Source organism: Dermacentor albipictus, chromosome 3 (genome assembly GCF_038994185.2).
Source record: "Dermacentor albipictus isolate Rhodes 1998 colony chromosome 3, USDA_Dalb.pri_finalv2, whole genome shotgun sequence".
In the NCBI taxonomy this organism is placed as follows: domain Eukaryota; kingdom Metazoa; phylum Arthropoda; class Arachnida; order Ixodida; family Ixodidae; genus Dermacentor; species Dermacentor albipictus.
In genome coordinates, this window is record NC_091823.1 from 129,696,080 (window position 1) to 129,720,105 (window position 24,026).

Here is a 24,026-nt window from a genome sequence, read left to right on the forward strand (position 1 = left end):
GACTTGAGTGGCCAGCAAGGGCTGACAATCGTGCATTTCAACTTTGAAAGCACGTTTTTCAACTCCAGGGTGTCTACCAAGCTGACATTTCCAAATTCCCTGAGTTTTCCAGGTTTTCCCTGAGCACTTCTGCTACATTCCCTGAATGAGCCACAACTTTGTTTTATGTCAAGACAGGCTGACACCATGTTGCCAGATGCTGTCACTCTCTAGTAAGCATGTTGAAACAAAAAAATGACTTAATCCAGTTTGAATAGTAAGGAGTAATATCTATTTTATTTAAAAAGAAAACAGGAGGAAGGTGTTAGTAAAATGCACAGTGAAAAAAATGATAAAACCCATTGCAAATTGGGTCGAACATTTTCAAATACGACTGTAAGGAGATGCATACATAAGTAAATATTTTTTGAATATGAGCTACTTCTATCAACTGATAGCAAGCTCATCGGTATGAGGCCTGAACTTTGTCACAATTAAAATTCTCTCTGAGCAGCTGGGAAGTCAATCTCAACTGTCCTGATAATGACATACTCTCAGCCCGTACAAAACATCTGAGTGTTGGGTTTCACTGCTTTAAATAGCTTATTTTGGTTTGAATGAGGGACACCTGTATCTCGGCATCAGCCAACGCTTTGTTTTTTGAGCTCAAGCTTCTTCAAAGAGGCGGCGGCACGCTTCATTTCTCTTTAATTCCTCAGGACGCCGGTCCTTCCTGTTCTCATCCTCCTTCTGCCACACGTTCACGCCGTGGATCATTTGAAGCATCCTTTTGGTCAGTTGTACAGTCAACGTCCGATTTTTCGGGCTCCCTAGGGGCCGCAAAAACATCCGAAAAATCGGGCAGCCCGAAAAAAATGAATGCATGTCTCTAACTGCCTATAAGGGCTAAAATTGGCACAGGCACGTCCGCAAAAGTTCTTAAGGCCTGCCAGTACACTTATTAGGCATATCAGTGCTCGTACTGTGACAGGAGATGGGGGTGCACGCGCGTATATTTAAGGAATACATACTGTGCGCAATTGCCCCTTCCCACGCTTGTTAAGCTTTACAGCCTAACACTGCTGTGATAAGGCGAAGCTAACTTTCAGAGACTGGCATTACGAAACGCGTTGAGTGTACTCTGCGAGCTTCAAAGCCAATGGCGAAGATTACAAACGTGGTGTTGGTGCCATTGCTGACAGCGGCGAATTCTTTCAATGAAAAACACCGCACCGCACGGCAAGAAGCTTAACAGTGAACGTAGAAGCAGCTAGGCCTAACGTTGCCGTGGTGGTGGCTACGGCTGCCGGCGGGTCTGCGTGCGATAGTGCCAGTTCGAGGCGGCGAGATAGTCAACATGGCGGTGGTGGCAATACTTCTGGCAATACATCATGCCGATGACACGGCGTCAATGAGGATTCATTGCGATTCCTCTGTTACTGGAGCCAGCATTAACACGAGTTTCGTTCACTTTCAATAAAGTTACAGCTGATTTTCCCTGACAGAAGCACAAATTCCCTGAGTTTTCCCTGAGTTTTTCCAGACCGTTCAATTTCCCTGAGAATTCCCGGTTTTCCCGGTTTGTAGACACCCTGAACTCAATTTAAGCGCACATACATATAGGGTGTCCCAGGTAGTGTTTGCCAAGCTGTAAAAAAATAAAAATAAAAACGTAATAATAATTAAAAAAGGAAACGGTGTGATGACTGAACACTGTAGGTCTCATAATTGTATCTTGTGCCATGTTTTCCTTTTTAAACAGTGTGGCTAACATTAGCTGGGCCACTCTGTATATATATACAAGGACAGGTGCTGTGGCAATCCCGTTGTCTGTGCGACGTTTTCTTTCAGCGGTTGACTTCAAGAAGGTCGGCAGCTCTTTTTGACTGTCCCTCTGTAGTCGGACTGACATTGTTGGTCACAACATGTCTTTGGCATCGTTCTTTAAATTTTTGAGAACCCTTCGAGATTTTCCGCAGAAGCCAACAAGTAGAAACAGCGTGTAACGCTGCTACAAAAATCACGCGAACACACTGGCCAGATGCTATGCCACGCATCGAGTGCCCCCTCAAACGTGCCCCCTCTGGACCAGGGGTGCCACCGCTCAGTCCCTGTTGGCATCACATGAAGCTCTCCCCTAGCGTGACGGAGAAGTTTTTGGACCAGTAAAAAAGAATCAAAGGACTCTGGTAAGACTTTTATTTAGAAACCATTCATAATTACGTTTCAAAGCAAAATCAGGGATCTGACACCGGCTGTACTGCCAGCTGTTCTTTGATAGACATTTGATAATGACCGTGCCACCGCACATCAGACTTCACCAATGTCGGCTTCCGCCATCATCGCACGAAATGCAACGCGGAACTCCCCTTCACAGCTTCGCCATAAAAAGTTGGAGTGCTATGCGCTGCGTGCCAAGTAATAATTCTTATTTACTATGCTCAAAAAAGTGTTGCAGGACCCCCTTAAGAAATGTGAGAAATATGCATGCTGTTAAAGAGGACAACCTCGCAAACTTTTTCCAACAAAAAGATTTTGAGTGTGCCTTCTATAATAGCCTTCAAACGTATTCCCACTTTCACAGAACTTACCTCCCTTCTGTCAATTTATTTTATTCAACGAAACAGCCATGTAATTTTGTTCAGTATTGTTCAATTTTGTTCAAGGAAAAAGCAAGTGCTTAAAGGGCCCCTGAAACGGTTCGGACAAATTTTGTAGACGCGTAGGGTACAGCTTAAGTAGAACATTCGCACCACAATTTAAGTGAAGCGTTACGTATTAATGTAGCTACAAGCGATTAGAAGTTACCCTCCTCCCCAGCCATGCTTTTCCTCCTCAACTCGTTCGCCGAGAGAGCGGGGCTAAGCTCCGCCTTCACTGGTCCTGCGTCACGATGCGACGTCACATCGTCCACTTCCGGTTGTTTTGGAGCCAGCCCCCGCCCGCGCAAAACCTCTCCGCTAGCCGCTTGGCTGTCGACCCCAAGCGAGAGCTATCGAAGCAGCGTGCGTTGCGAGCATTCTGTCCTAGCGCCGAACGTGTCTGGTATTCCGTTAACCACAGGCAAGCTGGTCATTTCGGCAAATGACTGGAAGCATAAACTCAAGCTGATGAAGGAACTTTGGCGTAGACGTACGTGAGCGGCCTGATCGGTCTGCACGGTCCAGACACTTGTTGGCGCAGTGCTTAACCAGCCAAACAAAGCGCTAATATTGCTCTAACCAAGTGTAAAACATTTTAAACATTTATAAAAACAACGTGTTGATGATTACACTCCTGCGAAAAATACGCACCAGCAGCAAAGAAGAATACGCTTCGTTGCTGCTACTGTGTATGGTTGAGCTCTGTGCCACCAGGTGGCTGCACCATGCAGACCATTCACATTTGCCTTTCAGCTCATCTCGGCTCATCCCGTTACGACACAGTCAAGCGGCCAGACCCTGTCCTCTTGCGCTTATGTTTGCCCTAATACGGTACTCGCGAAATGCTATTGCGTTAGTAATCTTCCGGTTTAAAGTGACGGCCACAAACGCGCAAATCATGGCGCCGATCGTATAGCGACAGTCCGATGCGCAGCAGCCAGTTCGCTCGTACGCTGCCTTGCACAGGGACACGATGTCGCAACTTGACATATCACCAGTCGCTACGTTTGCAGTCCACAAGGCAACAAAGTTGAATCATAGTGCTCGCGAAAAGACTGAGACCAACTCGGACCACGGAGCTCTCGTCAAAATGGAGTACGTTGTAACACAAGCAGACGACACTTGCTGTGTGCCGGAAGTGCCTAAGTGTGCTGAAAAATTGTTCTTGTGCATTCCCTTTATGCCACTTTCTTGTTATAAAAACAAATTAACTAACATTTCAACTATTACGAAGATCATTTGTTTACCATAAAGTTGGAAAAATTATCGATCACGCGCCCTGGTCAGCCAATCGGATAGCTCGCCCCACTGACGTCATATGGGTGATTTCGGTCATATGGGTAGGGGCGGCTTAAATTTCCGCCGAACAGTGCGCTGCGATCGGCAGCGATGTGCATTTTTAAAACCTTATAATAAATTACATGCTTTACGCAGAGCACTTAGATGTGTCAATTAATGATCAGAAGGACCTACTCTAACGACTCAGTACGGTTGTAGAAAATCGTCAAAAGCGTTTCAGGGTCCCTTTAATGTACACTTCCATTTTGGGCAACGTTAGCTAGCCAAACTGATGTAATCAAGTTGAGCCAAGCCAAAGGAAGCGAGCAGCTCTTGTAGCACTTACAGTTAAATACAGTTTGCATGTCATTTATGAACGCCTTGTCTCATTATGTCATCGAGAGTGCAAGAGATAGAAAGTGGCTTTTTTTTCAACCCATGTTTTTCAAGCAACACATGCTTAAATGAGCATAAAATTCGTAAAATGCAGTGTAGGAAGTCTGGATTCACTTTTTTGTAAGCAGATAAACAAAGTATGAAATCATCTTTAGTGTTGCTTCAACCCTTTAAGTGAAGCTAAACTGGCAGACTACAATTCTGGAAAAGTGAACTGGCCATTGTTACTATTATCAGATGTGTCCTGTAAGCAATTGAGTAAGAACTTCAGCACAGTAAGATGTCCTGTATATTGTGTTAAAAAAAAAACTGACAAAAAATATGATAAGCAGGTGGCAAAACTTAAAGGCCATACCAGTAGGCCCATGATACCCGATTTAGCTTGGTGCTATGTACTAACTGTGTATCACTAATAAATGATTATATTATTTTTTAAAGTAAGTTAAGGTTTAACACCGCAAGTTTTGTACACCCCTGATACAAAAGGCCTTAGATGTACACAAGACATGTAGCAAAATCCATGATGTAAGAGCAAAATTATACGGGACATTAAAAAAGGCATAAAATTCAATATTTTTTTAAAGTATAGCATTATATTTATTGTTATTAATTTATGTCTTTGAAAGAATGCTCAACAAGGGTAAAATAATTTCCCGTTTCTCTTCAGTGCCCGCACACAAGCATTACAGGAATGGAGGAAACTTATAATAAGAAGAGCAATCTGCATCAACTAAAATGTCCACAGAACCCAAAAACAGTGAGTGTGAAAATGAAGTCCTGGAACCCCTGCTCTGATCATAAGCATGCCAATGCAGCTAATAACTGCTGCCAGTCTGGCACTTTTTGTGGGCCAGAGGACACCAGAAGGAAGTGCGACAAAAGAAAGCAAAGGGAGCTCACCTCATACCTGTACCGCTCCTCTTGCAAGGCTTGGCTGAAGTAGGAACATTCGTGGTGCAGCTGATTCTGCAATGGGACGGTGAAAAAAAACACTGTCAGGATTACAGGCATAGCACTGCAGGAACCAGGCACACCAACCACTTGTACCGAACTGATAGTCTCCACCACAGGGGCAAACTAAAAGGAAAAATTAAGTTGATCTAAGCCCACATATCAGTGTTGCAAAAAAAAGGAAAGTATCAATCAATGTTGACGCTAAAAGGGACGAAGTCGACGTACATGGTTGTTCAAATGATTCAATGATTGAATGTCAATTATGTCTCTATTCTGTCGCATTTTCATGTTAGTTCGGTGCATTGAATGTGGCCCACAGCAGCGTGGTGTCCAGCTGCTGCCACAACGCATCACACAAGAGCATGGCGAGTGAGTGTCTCCCCCCCCCCCCCCCAACCCAATAGGTTTTTTGCAATAACTTCCTTTTATGGCATGTTGCTATGAGTTGTAGCTATGATTACCTCACTGCTTCGGTAACCTATGCGTAACTCAAAGCCAGGCAGGCAAGAAACTACTGCTGTTACTGGTGATGTGGCACTCTTGCTTTAATAGCCCTTTACAGTACTTTTTAGAGTACAGCTAGTGAATATAACAAAAAAGGTTGATGATGATAAACAAGCAGCACGAAGCAGTGGGCCTCTTCGATTATGCAGTCCCGGACTGTTCGCAAAACGTCCATGGCTTCCAGTTCGACTAGCTCACAGACGTGTTACCCAGCTGCCTGGGACTGTACGAGGTGATCCGAGGTTTCACACAAAAGCACCATGATCGGAAGTCAATCTCCTGGCTGCCGTGGTCAGCTCGCGCCTGGCCCACCACTCAGCGAATTCTTTAGTGTGGCCTCCGACATAGGGCAATCTTAGAGGCCACATTGTCAATTCAAGCACAAAGCTTGCATAGTAGAATATTGCAGCCTAAGTGCACAGTACATGTTCGCAAAGAGCAGTTTTAGCAAAGTTTATGTTGCAATCTTGTTTCTTTCTTTTTGTGCCACTTATTACTGTAAGCTAGCTCATCGTGTGGGAAATTGAAGTGAAATTTCTACCTGAACGCAAAGAAAATCACAATTGTACGGTGTCACCGTTCACGAAAAAAGTGGACACGAATATCATACCCACATGTTGCAAAAGCAACTCATTAAGCTGAGAAAGCACAATTACGCTGCGCATGATCCTCGAAGCTTGCGAGATCTGTTTGCAAAAAGGCCAATCGCGCCACTACACGCAATGCGTGTCTTGGACAGAGCACGTGCGTTTTATCACAAAGTATCACCCTCTACTAATCGTGCATGTCGAAAAGCAAGTGCTTGAACTTGACAACAGATGTGATCAACACGTGAATAACAATTGGTGAAGGTCCCATTGTATGGCGAGAAACAACCACACTTTCATCAGCTTTATTCATCTGAAAAGTGAAATCCACCTGCTTGCTACACACAGCAGTAAGCATGACAGATTTCGTGAAATGCAACAAGAAAAGCAAGCATGTGCAACTGATTGCTGTGCATCTCTCTTTTAAAAAATGCGAAGAGTTAAAACGGCAGCAATTACACAGCTCATGAAAAGCTTGCATGATGGCACAGAAAGCCGTCTAACAGATGCGCTAGCTGAGTGCACAATATTTGTTGCCTGGAACAAGCAAAGTACGCAAAAGCACATGGCACCTTTCCCAGCATGGCAGTAGACGCAGCGTGCATCTTTTTCAGACAGCCGTCGTCTGCTAGCTGACTGCACTGGTTTTCGATTTGCCAACAGCTCCGAGTGTCCGTGGATAGTCCATGACTTCTAGTTCATGAAAACCGAACACGATTCTGGCTGCTCTCAGAATAATGGGCGGAGCTTCTGAAGCTGTCTGAGAAAATTGGATGCGACACAGCAGTCCCAAGCAGTCCGGGACTGTCAGGGACTTATAATCGAAGAGGCACAGTGCATGCTCATGTGGAAAAACAATGTGCTGGTAACAAAGCATATTGCTGCCTCCTGTAGCGAACGCACAATAAGTATTTTCCTCTTCAGTGTTGTCACTGCTCCTTATATTTTCTCATTCAAGTTCCAACTTAAAGTGCAAATAGTGAAGAGCCATGACAAATGAGACGGGAACCCTGTGCAGGCTTTCTGTCTAGATTAGACAAGAAAGTGAGCTCTCGTGTTCCACACCAAATTGCTGGTTCCCTTTTTGTGCACAACAAGAACATGCCTCAACCATGCTTTCTATAAACTGCATGCCGCGTTTTTGCACTTTCTTTAACGAGTCAATTTTAACAGAGTATTTAAACTTCGAAAATGAACATCTAGTGCATGGTTTGAAAAACTATTTCCGGTTGAAAAAGAAGGACAGAAAGCAAGGCATCAGAAACTTAGAAAGTTAATGCACAAGAAGAAAAAGTGCTTTACTTAGTGTACAGAAACAAAAAGACAACCACAATACGGAGAAAACAAAGTGATAGAAACTAGCATGGACAGATACCGCAGTCTCCAGTTTGCAGGCAGAGCCGAAAATGAACACCTGCAGGGCAGAGAGCAAAGGGGAAGAAGAAGTGGGGGAGAGAAGGGATCATGAGTGGGAGGAGGAAAGAGAAAAGCACACTTTGGCAGAGACGGCAATCGGAAAGCAAGTTTGCGCAAATTTGCGCAGGCACAAACAGAAAGCCGCTACCAATTATTTGAAAACAGCAGATATGTTGCAACCTGGCAGCCACAGAAATCTGCAACATTTACCATATTTAACCAACCCTAACGCACACTTTTATTTCTAAAAATGTTGCTTCGAAAACCGCCTGCACATTACTATTGGATACGAAATCAGAGTGGCATTCAGGATGGTGACAACTGTCTACTTTCAGAGCCTGCACCAACGTAATCACATTTGGCCACAGATCAAGTTTTCGCGTATGTGATGATGTGCCGCTTTCATTATTATATTCAAAACAAACTATTTCACGTGTTAAGCTAGTGGTAACAGAGTTGTGTAACATGTTTTCAGTGTTCTGCCAACTTGCATGTGTTGCAGGATGTACTGGTGAAGTGTTTAGTTGAGGCGTGGGCCACCGTCCTGCCCAAGATTGTTGTGGAGTCATTCGAGAAATACAGAATATCAAACCAGGACATCAAACAAAATGGACTGCATGTAGGGCAATGCAATGTGGTCTACAGACCGCAATAGAGAGCATATTTAGCGCCAGCAAACAAGGACGTAAGGGAGACGACAACACAATGCGCTATGTTGTCATGTTGTCAACACAATGCGCTATGTTAGCGCATTGTGTTGTCGTCTCCCTTACGTCCTTGTTTGCTGGCGCTAAATATGCTTTCAATTTACCAACACGCCCAACAAATGGCAACGCAATAGAGAGAACTGTCTGACAGTGATTTACATTCAATGACGGTGAATTCTGCAGCTTAGATCTTCTCCTGTTAGTGTGACGTGAGTGAAATTTAGTGAATTTTTTTCCGCTTGTAGGATGCATGAATTCATCGCCTTGGGAAAAACTGCGCCAGTGTGGCTTCACTGGGACTATCACAAAAAGAAATTAGTTATCGTAATGGGGGCGGATTTTGCGAAAGCGGAGCTATATATGTGTAGGCCATCGACATAGTATTATTTAGAGTTTATTTCGCTATTGCCAATGCATGTGTGCAAGTCTGTCTTGTTGATTGCACATGTATATTTTATTGTGTATTTTATGTTATGTCACATTCACGTATGTGTATAAACTACTTAACTTCCTACCATTAAGACCAGTTGAAAGTTTGCGCTTGTGTCTGTCATTCCCAGGTCGATTGGCAGTATTTGTTCATTTTAATTTCAATGGCACGAAGGCATCTCCGGCTGTGATGCACTTGATTGACAGTGGTTGAACAAGAGAAGCCTCAGCTGAGAGCCAGTGTTTCGACAAGGAAAATTGTTCTTGTCTTCACGAGTGGCACAAATTAATTCTGGCATTGGCTTCAGGTGGCAGCTTCCCTTGACTGCCCTTGTTTATCAATGCCACTAACCACCTTCTACTCATCTTTTCATGTTGTTGAGAACGGCTTTCTCGTGAAACAGTTATGTGAAATGTAGAGGCAGCACAAGTGTGGTATTTAATAATATATATATGGAAATGAATATTCCTGCTGTAAATATACACTCTGCATTTGACAATTTGATATTCGATTACATATTAGATACTTACTATTTGCATTTCGTTAAATATTCAACACTTAATATTTGAATTTGATTCAATATCTCATATTTACTATTTGTAACTGATTCGTATTCCAAAAAGTTGATAGACACCCACCTCTAGTAATAATTCAGTGTGAGCTGCAGTTATCCCTTGATAATATTTCTAGGTCAGGCTGAAAAATAGGCATTTTCGACAGATAATGTGTGCTCAATGCACTCACTGTCCCCTGAGCACCACCAAACAGATGCTGCTGTTATCAGGGTCACGAGTGGCACAGCCTATTGATTAAAACGCACAAGGAGTGGCTTGTTGCATCAACACACGGGCAAGAGCATCCCAAAAACGTTAGATGATTTTTCTCCACTTCTCAGGGTACAGCACGTGCATGCATGTAAAATTAAGATACACTTACTAGGCTCAAATCGAGGACTCAAATTGCCACAGCAGCATCAGAAACAGCGCTGAATGGCTGCCAGTATGCTTATTAGGAGTCTTATTACGTGTGTGGCGCTTGTGGCATAAAGGCAATATTGACAAGCACCATTTTAAACTATCGCATTCTTTGCTTCTTTTTATGTCCCTGTGTTGCATTGTTATATTTTTATTACATTTGTTTTTATTGTCTACCTTGTATACGTTCCCCCCTTATGTAATACCCCGACAGGTGCCTTTAAGGGACAATAAATGATGATGATGAGCTGGTAGTGTGATCGCAGACGGCCCGTGTGCACCTTTATAATTAAGAAATGTGTACTACGTCCCATGAAAGTGGCCTCTTCATTTTTGCTTTGCTTCACAGCAATAAATTGCCTATGCTTCACCGCATAACACAGTAGCATTGAGGCAAAGCTGACCAGTCAAGTTCGAATTATTTGACAAAGGCCAATTTTGAGATTTAAATAATGGAAGTTTGGGTCCATATAAATTTATGAACGCCGGCCGGGACCTTTGGTCGGGACCGCAATAACAGGAAAAATGAATTAACGGTCATCTACTATAATGCGGTCTCTTCTGACTCCTGTTTGTCTTCCTACAGAACTCAAGGTATACTCAACGCATACCACTTACAGTGCATTCGTGCGAGACAAAATACCAATTATAATGCAGTTGCCGGAAAAGCCTGGAGACGAGTAAGGCAGTGAGAGCGCATCTCAATGAGGTGTGCTGGCTGAGAGGAGAGCGACGACGGTAAGGCAGAGGAGGAGACGCAAAGTAAGCCAGTCAAGTCAAGCAAGCTGACTCGGCGGGCGCACGGGGGTTACCTAGGCAACAGAGAAACCTTTCGCTGCAATTACTTCTCAGCAGTGCGCGGTTCACCTCAAACATGCACATTTTTAAGTGCATTTGTTTGTGTGTGCGCCTTCAGTTTGTGTGCAGAAAGTAAATCAGTCGCCGGCTAACTTTTTCAGGGTGTCTACCAAGTTGACATTTCCAAGTTCCCTAAGTTTTTCAGGTTTTCCCCGAGTGTCATTGCAAATTTCCCGGAGTGATGCAGAACTATGTTTTATGTCAAGATGGACTGAAACCATATCGCCTGATGCTGTCACTCTCTAGTAAGCACATGAAAAAAATAAAAACGTGACTTAATCTCATTTGAATACTAAGGAGCAGTGTTTATGTTATTCAAAAAGAGAATAGAAGGCATGGGTTAGTAAAATGCACAGCAAATAAAGTGTCTTAGAAAAAAATTGCAAATGGGGTCGCACATTATCAAACACGAATAAAAAGGAGATGCATATAGCAGCAAATATTTTTGAATATGAGCTATTTCCATCAACTGGTAGCAGCCTCAGTGGGATGAGGCCCGAACTCTGTCACAATTGAGATTCTCTCTCAACAGCTCGTAAGACAACCTCAACTGTCCTGACATACTCTCAGCCCACGCATGACGCCCGAGTGTTGTGTTTCACTGCTTTAAAGAGTTTATTTTGGTTTGGATGAGGGACACCTGCATATCGGCATCAGCCAAAACTTTATTTTTTGAGCTCAAGCTCCTTCAAAACGGCGGCAGCAAGCTTCCATTCCCGTCCTCAATGCGTAGGTCATTTCTGTTCTTGTCCACCTTTCACCACTCATTCGCCCCAAGGACCATTTGAAGCATCTTGGTCAGTTGCACAGTCCACGACTGATTTTTTGAACTCCCTAGGGGCCGCGAAAACGTTAGAAAAATCGGCCAGTTGGAAAAAAATACATCCGTGTCATTTACTGCCCTTAGGGGCTCAAACTGCCACAGGCACGTTCGAAAATGCTCTGAAGGCTTGTCGGTACACATATTAGGCATATCGGTGCTCGTACTGTGTCAGGAAATACCGGGTGCCTGCGTGTATAATTAAGGAATACATCCTGTGTTCTGTGGCCCCTTCCCACGCTTGCTATGCTTCACTGCAATACTTTTGCATAAGCTTCACCAAGTAACATTTCTGTTGAGAGGCGAAGCTGACTTTCAGGAACCAGCATTATGAACGCCTTGTTTTTTCCTAGTTTCTAAGCCAATGGCGAAGACCACAAAGGCGGAGTCTGTGCCATTGCTGACAGCAACTAATTTTTTCAATAAAAAGCTCTGCACCCAACGGCAAGAAGCTTCATAGCGAACGTCGAAGCAGCTAGGCCTAGCGTTGCCACAGTGGTGGCAACGGCTGCCAGCGGATCTGCATGCGGGAGTGCCAGTTCGAGGTGGCGAAGTAATCAAAACGGCAGTGGTGGTGCCTTTGATTATTTCCACTTTGGACCTGCGGTTATGGCAAAACGTCTGGAAATTCGGACAGCGAAGAGTTCTTGCGTCGGAAATTTCACGTTTTTATACGTTGACTCTATGGGGTACATGGCGGGGCGGGCCGCGAAGCCGTCCAAATTATCGGGAATCCGGAAAGTCGCTCGTTGACTGCACACTGACAACTCCTCCTACCGACGACGGGGCATCAAAAAAGATTCATTACGATTCCTGTCTGTTACTCGATCCAGCATTACCGCGACTTTCGACCCTTTTAATAACATTGCCGCTAATTTTCCCTGATAGAGGCCCAAATTCCCTGAGTTTTCCCTGACTCCTTCCAGACTGCTCAAAATCCCTGAGAATTCCCGGTTGGTAGACACCCTGTTTTTCGAACACAGACAAGGTCGCGAAAATGTCTGAATTATTGGGCTTACGGGGAAAACGAGTTTAAAGGGTAAAATCAATTTGTTCTTTTTCACAATTCCAGCACTGCCAGTGATGATACTGGCCCACGCCATTTCGGAGCAGCGTTTCGAGCAGCCAAAAATGCATTTCGAAGCAATAAAATAGAATTTCGAAGCAGATTTACAAAGGCAATTGCAAACTCTCCATATTATAATGTCCTCAAAAGTTAAAGTACCACTAATCTTGATAAAACTAATGGCAGCAACACAAATAGCGGCTTGCATAGGCCATTTATATGCTTTGGCAGACACTGCTTTTACGAATAAGTACTGCTGGCAAACAAAAATGATCCTTTTCATTTGATGATTTATGGTATATATGTTTAAATTAAAAACTTGAGTGATAAATTTCAAGAAAACTTCATTTTGTTTGATTCTTCAAGACCACTTACATTCCAAAATATCCATCAGCAAATTTGACACTCGGAAAGATCATTTCGCATTCGTAGGTGGGAGTCTATACACAGGCGCCCTACCTCAAATTTACATAGCTTACTGCCTGGGAATGTCACCCAGAGAGGGCAGTAGCACAGCTGTTATAAACTCTGCCAGGCTTCTAGGCCAGCATGCTATATGATCACCTGCGTCACATGATGGCTTTGTCTTTGTGTCCAGACTTTCGTCTCTGAATTTGAAATGAGCATACCGAGTGTCCAACTTGACAGGGAAAACAGTGGGCAACTGATTTTTTAAATTTTTCGTAAACAACGTCCAAATAATCGGGCAGTCCAAAAACATGAACTTCCATAGTAAAATAATTTTGTTGCTTTTTCTAACGCCAACAGTATCAAAAATTTACTTGTACCTAGGGGTGTGCTTCACTGATATACCACCTACTTAAAATACCCGATGTCAAGCACGCGGAACCATTTCACTTTCGCTCGGCATACTGCTGCTCGATGTGCATTGCGTGCCGTGGCGAAGTGCAGATATGCATGCGCGCCTTTTGATTGTGCAATGCTGTCAGATTAGGCTCTGATGCACAGATTCAGTTTGGAGCTTTCTGCCTACACACGAGATTTCACCGATCCGTCTATTAAGCACAAAAAAACAAAAAGCGTTCATGGTAGTTGCCGGCATATCACCTGTGGACCCAATCTCAGCTTCCAGCTAGCCACCAGTCCAGCCCATGATCTGATGCCCAATTGCCAAGGCGGTTTACGGGCTTGGACATATTGACGGCCAACTTGCCGCGACAACCTCTGATGGCAACAAACCAGTGCCACTTTAAGAGTATCCAGCGGTGAAAGCTGCCATTTGGTATGAGTGGACCAAAGGCATAATGACGTAATGGTCGTGAAATCCCGTTGCTAACGAAAGTGGGGGAGAGGCAACAAAGTGAATGGCGGCAACTTTGTTCATAGCCGCCATGGCTGCGACACCATGCATGACATGTTACAAAAATTGCACGAAATACTGTGTGAGGCGTCCGAAACTTCATTCACCAATTTACATTGGTCCTACAGAAAGAAGTGTGGGGGTCTGGCTTGGCACCATCGCAATAGCTTGCAGTCGCCTCAAAACCAGTGCTGTATTGCTGCCGACCCTCATGCGGGGGCAGGTATTGAAAATAGACAACAACCGCGGAAGAAACCGTGGTACGATCCAGGCTTAATTGGAGAGGCTTGACTCAGTCCCCCTAAGAGTTAACACAGCTGCTGGTCTATGCCATGTCGCTTTTGATGTTGCGGATGAACGGCTCTTGAGGACTTAGTTCTGTTTTTAAAAGCCTGAGCAACACCTTAGGTGCAGGGTGGGTGCAGTTTTCTCATATTTTGGTGAAATGTAGCAGGATGTAGCAGGGTTTGCCTCTTGGCGCAGTTCAGCGCAATTGGCGCAGCAGCAGCATCACTGCATCGCAGAATAAACTGGTTGGGTTCAAGTGGATTTTGCATTGACTCTGCGACGTGGCCAGTTTCGATTGTGTTCTGCAATTTCATCAGTTTGAAATGTTGTCCACATGTGAGCTTTCACCACACCTACCAGTATGTGCACCTACAAACTTTTCCTATACATGTTCGTGGTAGCTGCCCGCTGATTGCCCATGAACCCCACTTTCACAGGCACTGTTGTCAGTTCAAACAATGCGCGTGATCTTGCGGCAGATCTATTCGTCTGCGGGTGCTAACATATATTAAGGATGAGCTTCCCGTGACGGCATGCCGCTCGGCAACCCCACTGGCTAGGCCCAACCAGCGTCATCTCGTCGGGAGTGAGCAACCAAAGTTGCAGCTTGGTGCAGAGTGAAATGCTTCGCTGTGGTTGGAAAGCAGAAGAACGACCTCGCCAACTAAAGTGAGGGCATATCCCGCTTGTCCACTGCGATTCCCGGACTAAGTGGCTGCTTGGTCTACGTGTGTTGCACATGCGCAGCCTTTGGAAAAAATTTTTCTGGTAATACAGTTAAACCTCGATATAACAAACTTGAATATAACAAAATTATCTATATAATGAAGTATTTAACTCTTCACAACCTCTTGTCCATAGAATACCATGTATATAAAACCTGAATATAATGAAGTGTGTTTGTATGCAATTTCAATATAAAGAAATTTCACTGCCACCGCAAGGAAATGTAGAGACAATAAATGGAAGCTAGTGCGGATGCAGATGGTCAAATGATTCAATTAGAAGCGGCTGTTTGCAAATGCATCTTTCAAATCGCGCGCCGCACGACAAGTGTGACCGCCGAAGATGTTCCATATAAAGTACAGGTGCGATAAGATCCTATTGCGTCCCATGCACTTAAGGTGCGAGTGAGCATGTGCGAGGGTGAGACAAGAAAGATGATGGCTTCACGAGTGCCACATTCACATGTGAGCAAACGGAAAGAGGGAGAGGGGAGCAAGCTTGCGGTAGCGCGATCAAGCACATGAGAGGGGGCGGGGATTGGGAGGGTAAGTTGGCGTGCGCGGAAATTTTTGGCGTGCGTCTCGGCCGTGGCTGCACATGGGTGTAAGCGCAGCTGAGCGCATACCCAGCCGTGCACCCTGCTTAAAGGGAAGCTGAAACACTTTTCGAAAAAAATGAGTTCTCTGCGGCATTCTACAGTTTTGAGTCCCCTGAACACGAATATCTCGTTCAAGAAGGGCGGAAACAAGCGCAAGCGGCTGTTTTTTCATGAAAACGCGCACCAGCGCCTCAGGGTATCGCGCAAACGCCGCTGTTGCCCGTGATTGGTCGGAGCCGCTGTGACGTCAGTGGCGGCAGTCGCCGGTCGGCGCCGCCGCATGCCGCCGTTTGAGAGCGTAGCACGCTGTTCTGTTCCGGCTGCATAGCTGAGTTCGCTGTCTCGGACAGCTTGTATTTTCGCCGTACATGTTCGGACCGACAGCCGATACGGAAAACGATGGTGGCAACGGCGGCAACGACGATGTTGAGTGTGCCAAAAGCGAGAGCGATGTGTACACCTTCTCGCGCGCTGGAAATCTTAGCTGTTACGTATGCTTTTTTTTTTTCATGTAGCTGCACGTTCCAATGACGGGAGAAAAAATGCGCTAAAGTGTCACTGGGAACTTGCTGCTGGAAGAATGCCGAAGCACTAACTCCTCATTAGATTGTAAACACGGGTACAATTCCGCGATGTCAAGCACCTTGCCGCTGCTTGTCTGAAGTCCCGTGGTTTTCTGAGCGTTGATACACGATCGCGAACATAAGTGCCACGTTTCAAAGCGTGCACATGCAGTGCTGCGAGGTATAGTCATGGAAGTTGCTTATCATACACATCCAGATCGAGATGGTCAGGGGGATTATATGTGCAATATTCAGAATATGGTTCGACGACTTTGCGATTGTGGCTCGATCAAGAAACGGTATGCGCGCTCCATGCTAGTGTTGACATAAAGATATTAGGCAGTTTTAGCACCGCCGTGTGGTAAACATGATAACTGCAACCGTACGTCGAATGTCACTAGGCAAGCCTATACTGAAATTTATACCTCAGGTGCAACGCTGTGGAAGCTACGCACGAAGTCTGGTTACCAAAATTTATTACTGCGCGCGTTTCCGTCTATGGTTCGCAGCGTGCCAGCGGCATTTGCTCGCGCGAGCATGCACGTGAAGCTGCCGCGACGGGCTGCAATTAAAGAATGCCGAAAAGAAAATTGATTTAAAAGAACGTGTTAGCAGCCGTATAAGTACACGGATTGTTTCTATGGGTAAATTCTTTTTTTTTTCATTCAGAACTGAGCTTATATATGAAAAGTTTTCTCAAAAATCGGGTCAAGAAACACCTAACTTTTTCTAAGTGCGAACGCAGCCACTGCAAGAAGTATCTCAAGCCTCCACAGCGTTGCACCTGATGTATGAAACGGAGTATAGCAACGCTAGCAACAACACGTTTCCGCATTTGTCGTAAGGCTATCCGGCTATCGCGGAAATAGTCCGAGCACAGCACAGTTGATTTCGTCGGCACGAACTTATCTCTCCTCACCGCACTGCGCTGCAAGCTTCTTGTGCTTCGGGAACCTGTGAAACACCACATCGTCTCGCCCGCGTGTGTTCGCGCAGCCGAATGCTGCACAGAACGAGGGCATGTTGGGCGCCCTTGGCTGTAGGCACTCACGCAGCACAGAAGGAAAGAACAGTTTACGAAAATCGCAAAACAAACGTGAGCGGCGGCGGCGGCAAATCTCTCGTAGCGTCGTTCAGTAAAGCGCAGGACGGAAAGAGGCATGCCAGCGCATGCCAGCACGCCGGTCCGGCAGCTCGGTCCCCGCCAGTGACGTCACTCTCGCCGGTTCTCTCCTCTGGTAACCTCCTCACCCGGCGCTCCGGGAAGCAATGGGGGCGTGTCCGCGGGGGTGATTTAGAAAGCGATTTCCGTCCCTTATATTAACAAAACGAAGAAAAAAATTTCGGAACCGTAAATTATTATTTGTTCTTCCCAATTCCAGCAATTCATGGAAATTGAAAACCACTTCAGCTTCCCTTTAACAGGTAATCTGCCGCGTGTGCAAAGAGTAGGCATTCCGAGACGGCGTGGCATCATGTAAGTTGTCTTCCTGTGCGTTTAGAATTGAAGGTTGCGTAATCTCGAGTTTCAGTGACCTACTGAAGTGAAAGGCGGAAGAAGCATTCACTCCTCAAAGCCTGCACTTTCCCTGATAGCATCGTCCCAGTGCGGGTGACGTTATCAGCCGCAGGGGCAGAGTGCATGCAAAAGTGTGGCTGGCTTCCCTTAATTCGTACCGCCGAAAAGATATCGTCAACGTACATGGCATGAAACAGTATCATTTGTTGCAGACTTCCAAATTTATCAAAATCAATTGTTTTCTCATTCATATTTGCTTTTCTCAATTGCCTGACAATTCGGAAAATTCTGCGGGCCCCTTCCATGTAAGAAAAATCTATCAGCGACTGCACCTATCTGCATAAAAATGCTGAATTTCAACACAGCAAAGTTTCGATATAATGAAGAAAATTGCCACTTTTATCAACCTCAATAATCACGGTTTAACTGTAGTACAGTAATGCTCAGAGTGTAGAAATTTGCGACTCCGGCAAGTTACCGTACACAGTTGAATTGTGTTAATTCAAACATGCTTAATTCGAATTTTCGGTTTATTCGATCTGACGCCGTGGTCCTGTTCAAGTTACGTGTATTCCAACGGACGAAAACGCCCGGTAATTCAAACGCACAAGCATTTGCAACGGTTGATGCGAACATACTGCGCTCTGACAATGCTCTCAGCAGCAAGCCAAAATAATGCCGCAACGTCTCCGACCAGCATTCCTCTAACCCCGCCATAGAGAAAAAGCTTAGGACAGACCCCTCAACATGGTGCGCAGACAAAAAAAAAACGGCAGAAATTTGAGCACAGGCGTGTACAGGCACACATCACTGACTACTGCGGTTAGTGATGCGTGCCCTGTACAGTCAGGTCAATGACCGATTTTCCGGACATGCTCGATAATTCGGACGCCTTCACGGAACCACCATGTACCCTATAGAGTCAATACGTACGAATATCTGAAATTTCAGATGCAAAAACCTTTCCCTGACCGATTTTTCGGATTTTCTGCCATTACTGCAGGTCCGAAACGACATTAATCGAAGCCACCACAGCCGCTATGTTGACTATCTCGCCGGCTCGAGCCTGCGCTCTCGCATGCAGATCCACTGGTGGCCGTAGCCACCACTGTGGCAATGCTAGGCCTAGCTACTTCAACATTCGCTACCGAGTTCCTTGCTGTTCGGTGCGTGTTCTTAATTGAAAACAATTTGCCGCTGTTAGCAACGGCACCGACTCCACCTTTGTAATCCTTGCAAATGGCTTTGGAGCGTGGAAAACATGGCGCATTGCATAATGCCTGTTCCCGAAAGTCAGTTTCGCCTCAATATTTTAGTGTTAAATGAAGCATACCAAAAGTTGTAAGGGGTAAATGTCATGGAAAATGGCATATTTCCTTCAATTACATACATGTGCACCGGCCATTTCCTCTCGCAGTACGAGCACCTACACGCCTATGAAGTGTATTGGCAGGCCTTTAGAGCTATTTTGGACAGGCCTGTGGCGAGTTGAGCCCTTGGGGGTGGTAAAAGGCAGGCATTTATTGCTTCGGACTGCCCAATTTTTCGAACATTCTCGCGGCCCCCAGGGAGTGCAAAAAAATCAGATGTTGCCTGTAATTTGTAATTTGTATGTGAATAAATCTTGTGGAACTTCTCATTCGTGTTAGCTCAGTGCATGCACCACTGCAGGTAAGTCCTCCATTCAATTAACTTCCTTTAATTCAAACTTCTATTAATTTTAACAAATTTTCGGGCCCTTATGGGGATTTGACTGTAAGTGGTCTGTGCTGTATAAAACATATCATCAACAATTACCCACCAACCATAATATTGATTACCAACTTTTATTACCAAGCCAGCAATCGTCTCTAAAGGATGAATGCGTTGCCGCTTTTTTTTGCTTGTTGAGTCAGAAGCAAGCATATTACCACAGTATTAATGCAAGTGCTTGTAGTAGAAAGGGCAGTGTTTTGCCCATAAATTGTATCATTCATCGAGAACCAACACAAATTCACGAGCAAGCATTCCCTTCATTGTAGGATTATAGCCTGTCCAGACGCTGCGTAGACTATACGCGGACATTATTTAATAAGGGCAGTTGATTTTTTTATTGATTTGTTTATGCTTTTTTATTAAACACACAGCTCTTGGCAATGCACCCTTTCCTTTCTCGCATTCATTTGCACAGATGCCGATTGGCGTGCTCTCTTCAACGATGCATCCTAACTAGCCCAGTTGTCCAGCGTGCCCTAAGGGAAATACGCAAGAAAAACATATATACAAGCTTCGTAGATTACAAATACAGTAAAAGCTCAATATAACGAACCTCGATTTAACTAAATTTGCGATGTAGAGAGCTATTTACATTTCCCAATCTTAGTTGCCCTGAAAACCATGTATATCTTAAGGTAATTTCGTGACATGGTTTCGATTTAACAAAGTTTTCACCCATTTCAAGCCCGTATGGCTAGCAAATCGAGAAAAAGATCAATAAAAATGTTGGCCGAGGCAAAAGTTATTTTATGTGTCCTCTTGCATGAAAAGTTAGTGGCGAAACCGCCAACAAAGTGCGTGTGCCAGGACGCGCTAGGCAGGAAACAACGCTGTGCCATTTTTCATGTTGGTAAACAAATCACAGAGTCCGTAGGATGCATGGCAGCTCATAGCACTCGGAGAAACACGAGCGCTGAGAATTCCTCATGCGCAAGAGGAGTGGGGAGGGAGTGAACGCACAGTCACGTCATTAAGCGTGCGTTGGGGGTGGGGGGCAGGAACGCGTGCCTGCCCTCCTCCTAGCATGTGCTTCTGTGCGCAAACCACACAGTGTATCTTGGATGGCAACCTCTCCATGGAAAACGTGAAGGGAGAGACAAAATAGTTGATGCCATCATGCACATTTTGGTGTTCCTGTGTGTCTAGCATTGGCGGTTGCATAATATCAACTTTCCAAGGCACGGTGTAAAGCACTCGTTCACGCTGTGACTGCAAGCTTGCGGCCATCGAGTCAGATCTGTTAATGTTTGCTTGAGCACGCGTGACACCGATAAAGCTACGAACTTCCTGCAGTTGCCTCTTTGCTATCGCCATCAACACTCCGCCTTTCTGGCAAAATTGACTTTTCTTTTCGTTTTGCTCAGGACTTTCTTGTTTTTTTAATTTGTGGGTGCCAGCTGCAGGCACTAAGTGCAGTCAGCTTTGGCATCAAGATTTAGGGCATCGCGTGCAACACGTGCAAATCTAGGACTCTGTGAGCCATGTCGCTGCACTGCACACACTGGTGCTGATAACCACGCTATTATGGTCCAACCTTCTTGTCACTTGTTTATAGGTGCTCACAGACTAGATACTATCCAGCAGGAGTCCTCTGGAAATTTGTGAAGTTGTTTTTATTGCTGAAACATTAAAGCCTCAAATTAATGAAATTCATGATTTAACGAAGTTTTTTTCGCAGCAAGTACAACTTCGTTATATAGAGGTTCAACTGCATATATTGAAATGTATTGAAATTAAATGGAAATATATTCAAATGTATCGAAATTATGGAAATGACTTTCTTTCCAGCACACGAAACCACTACATCTTGGCCACCAAATTTTAATGCAAGAGCAATGAGAAAACATCCTCATAAAATGTGAAATCTCCTTATATGATTCCGCCAGAGGGCTTCTGCGCAATTTTAACAGGAATATTAGGCTCACCTCTTATAAGCCTACAGACGAAGCAAGGTGTCATTATTATTTCTACACAAAAGCCTAGAAGCTGGTGCAAATAGTAGGCGTCTGTGGCTACTAAATCAAAATTTGAGAGTACAAAAATGGCTGTGATTAGGAAGTACAAATCTAGTTCGAGTGCACCTCTATGCACCGTCGGCTTAGTGAACTCATTATATTTTCTCTATGCACATTGTATGCTGGCAAGACATCTCTCATACCGCAGTAGTGCTGGCGTGGAAGTGCCTGGACTAGGCACCTCTCGCCGATTCCGGCACATGCAACAGGCTGCACTTTGCGTGTTTTGATTGAGTCAAGTTTGGATTGTCCAGCAAAGACGAATTGCAGGATTGAAAAAGAGCAAAAGTTTGGGCCCACATATAGGCATGGTTGCCAGCTAAGACCTTCGGTTGGGATCTACTTAATTGAAAAATTGAATTAACTCTGGTCAAACTAAAAGAAGCCTACTGTATCTCGCCTTCTGAACGTGAATAAAACAGTTGTTAGCTGGAGCATCATCCTCTGTGTGGGATCGTCTTTGTGCATTGTCAGAGCTGTGTGGCACATTCACACTTATGGTCCAGAACCAACTACCCTACACGCAACCTTTCGCTGCACACGCTAGCACGGCGAACGTACCTTAAGCGCCTCAATCTCCTCTGCCAGGCGTTGGCATTCTTCCCGCCGCTCGGCAAGCTCGGCAAGCAAGGGCTCAAGCTCTGCTTCGGGGACCAAGCTCTGACCAAGCGTGGAAGAAAGAGGGGGAGGGGCGACGCACGGGCTAGCCACGCCGAGCAGTGGAGGCTGGTCCTGGGGAGGGGCCAGTGGCGGATGCCGAGGGCTGGCTGTGGCTGCTCCCGATCCCATCCCGCCACCGACGGCACCCGGGTGGTGTGACACAGACGCCATTTGGCTCGACTCGGATGTCAGGCTCGAGCTGTCCTCGTCTGATGCATACTTGTTGCTGCAGCCAGTGAGCAGGAATCACCGCAAGACGTTAGCCATTAAAGTGAGTGACATTCAACATTAAAATCGTAGGAGCATGAGTAGTGCTTTGTTCCTGCACATTCATTTTCTTATCCCCAGCAACTCAGTGAAATTAAAAGGGGAGGAAGAAAACTCACAAGAAAACAACCATTAGCATACTGCTCAGTATAGACAAGAAACAACAGCACACAATGCAACTGTCCGCTTGAGTGATCAAGAACTTCCAACAGGCCCTTGTCAGAATTATTCAACAAACAAATGATTGACCAAGTTTGACATCTCCAAGCAACACTGGGGCTATGAGAGACGTAGAGGGAGACTTTCGATTACTTTTAAGAATACTTAGCACACAACATTTTTGCATTAAACCCCCATCGAAATGTGGCCGCTGTGTGCTGGAAGCCAACCAATGCAAACAAATCAACAAAATGAAAAATTGGTACCTAGTTTAAAAAGGCAGGTAGGTGCCAACAACTCATGTATCTTAGTGCTGCTTCATTTAGGTGAACATTTCACTAAATGAACTAATAAAATGAGTGACAAAGCTGAGACGCCAGGCCTTACTCGGTTGATGAGTGCGCCACGGACGCCAGGCCAGACAGCCCACCCTTGATGTTGCCAACTACTCCACTAGCAAGCCATGCGAGAAAGAGAGAGAGAGAGAGAGAAAAAGAAAATCAGTATGTCATGCATTAAAGCACATGACAAGCTAAGATCCCACAGGTGACGACACCGTACATTGTTGCAAGGTGAAAAAAAAAAGCCATACTAGCTACAACAGCAGTCACAAGAAAACTTAGCGTTACCAAGAGAAGTTACTACAGTCAAACCCACTTATAACTATATCCAAGTGCCACGAAAATTCCATTGTTATAACCGATAACTGTTATAACAGGGTTGCATGAAAAAAAAGCAAAACAGGGGGATGGCAGAGCTGTTGTGAGAAAACCATAATGGGGGGAGGCCCAATGCCCCTCCCCACCACCTTCCTCCCTCGGGCTGCCAACTTTGTTGACTTGCGCACTTCGATCGCATGTAACAAGCCGGGGCTGTTGGTGTTCAAGAATGGCACTGCTATAACAACTGCAAAGAGGGGTCACGGACGGCAAGTGACATGCGAGCTCCGCCCAGGCATCACTTTGGTGGCCCCAAAAGGGGCCTTTTAAATAATGTGAGAAGCTTGCCACAGCAGCTTCTCAGCTTGAGAAATCCAGAAGAAACGCTGGGGTGAGATCCCCACAAGCATCTCGCCATGTACTTCTCACTGGCTTGCACAAGAAAACTCCATGCCCGTCAGCCTTGATTGCTTCACGCAAAGCTTGCCAGCATCTTTCTCCAAGGTATTCGGGTGCTCCACGTAGTGCAGTGGAAGGCCCCTCGCAAAAACGAAGCCCTGGAAGGACTGAATCATCTGCAGGGCCTCCTGCGAGGACAACATTGACGCAGCCTGCCCTACCACGTCGTCGCTGCCATCGTCGCCATCAATGTCATCGCCGCTATCCGATGCAACCACGTTTGCGACGATCACCTCATCGGTTAGAGGTGCTGATGTTTCTAATGCGTCGTTCACATGTAAAAAGTCTTCCAAGTTCTAAAGCATCCTGAAGGCATGGAATGGTGGGCACTACAATTATCTAGGATGAATGCCATCTTCCTCTCAGATCGCTCAATATGTTCACTGAACTCCAAGAACTACTTATGAAAAAGTCGCGTCATCCATG

The 24,026-nt window shown here is 45.2% G+C and overlaps 1 protein-coding gene across 5 annotated transcripts in view; it reads right to left on the reverse strand.

Moving 5' to 3' along the window:
• Dmtn (transmembrane and coiled-coil domain 2 protein Dmtn) overlaps positions 1-24,026 on the reverse strand; it is a 91,020-nt gene that overhangs the window by 24,934 nt on the left and 42,060 nt on the right. For all 5 annotated transcript variants that reach the window (XM_065445400.2, XM_065445399.2, XM_065445401.2 and 2 more), the window contains exons 5-7: positions 22,870-22,935; positions 21,958-22,282; positions 5,196-5,261 (exon numbers count right to left, since the gene is read on the reverse strand). In XM_065445400.2, the coding sequence (XP_065301472.1) occupies positions 5,196-5,261; positions 21,958-22,282; positions 22,870-22,935 (457 nt within the window). The remainder of the gene's footprint in view (positions 1-5,195; positions 5,262-21,957; positions 22,283-22,869; positions 22,936-24,026) is intronic.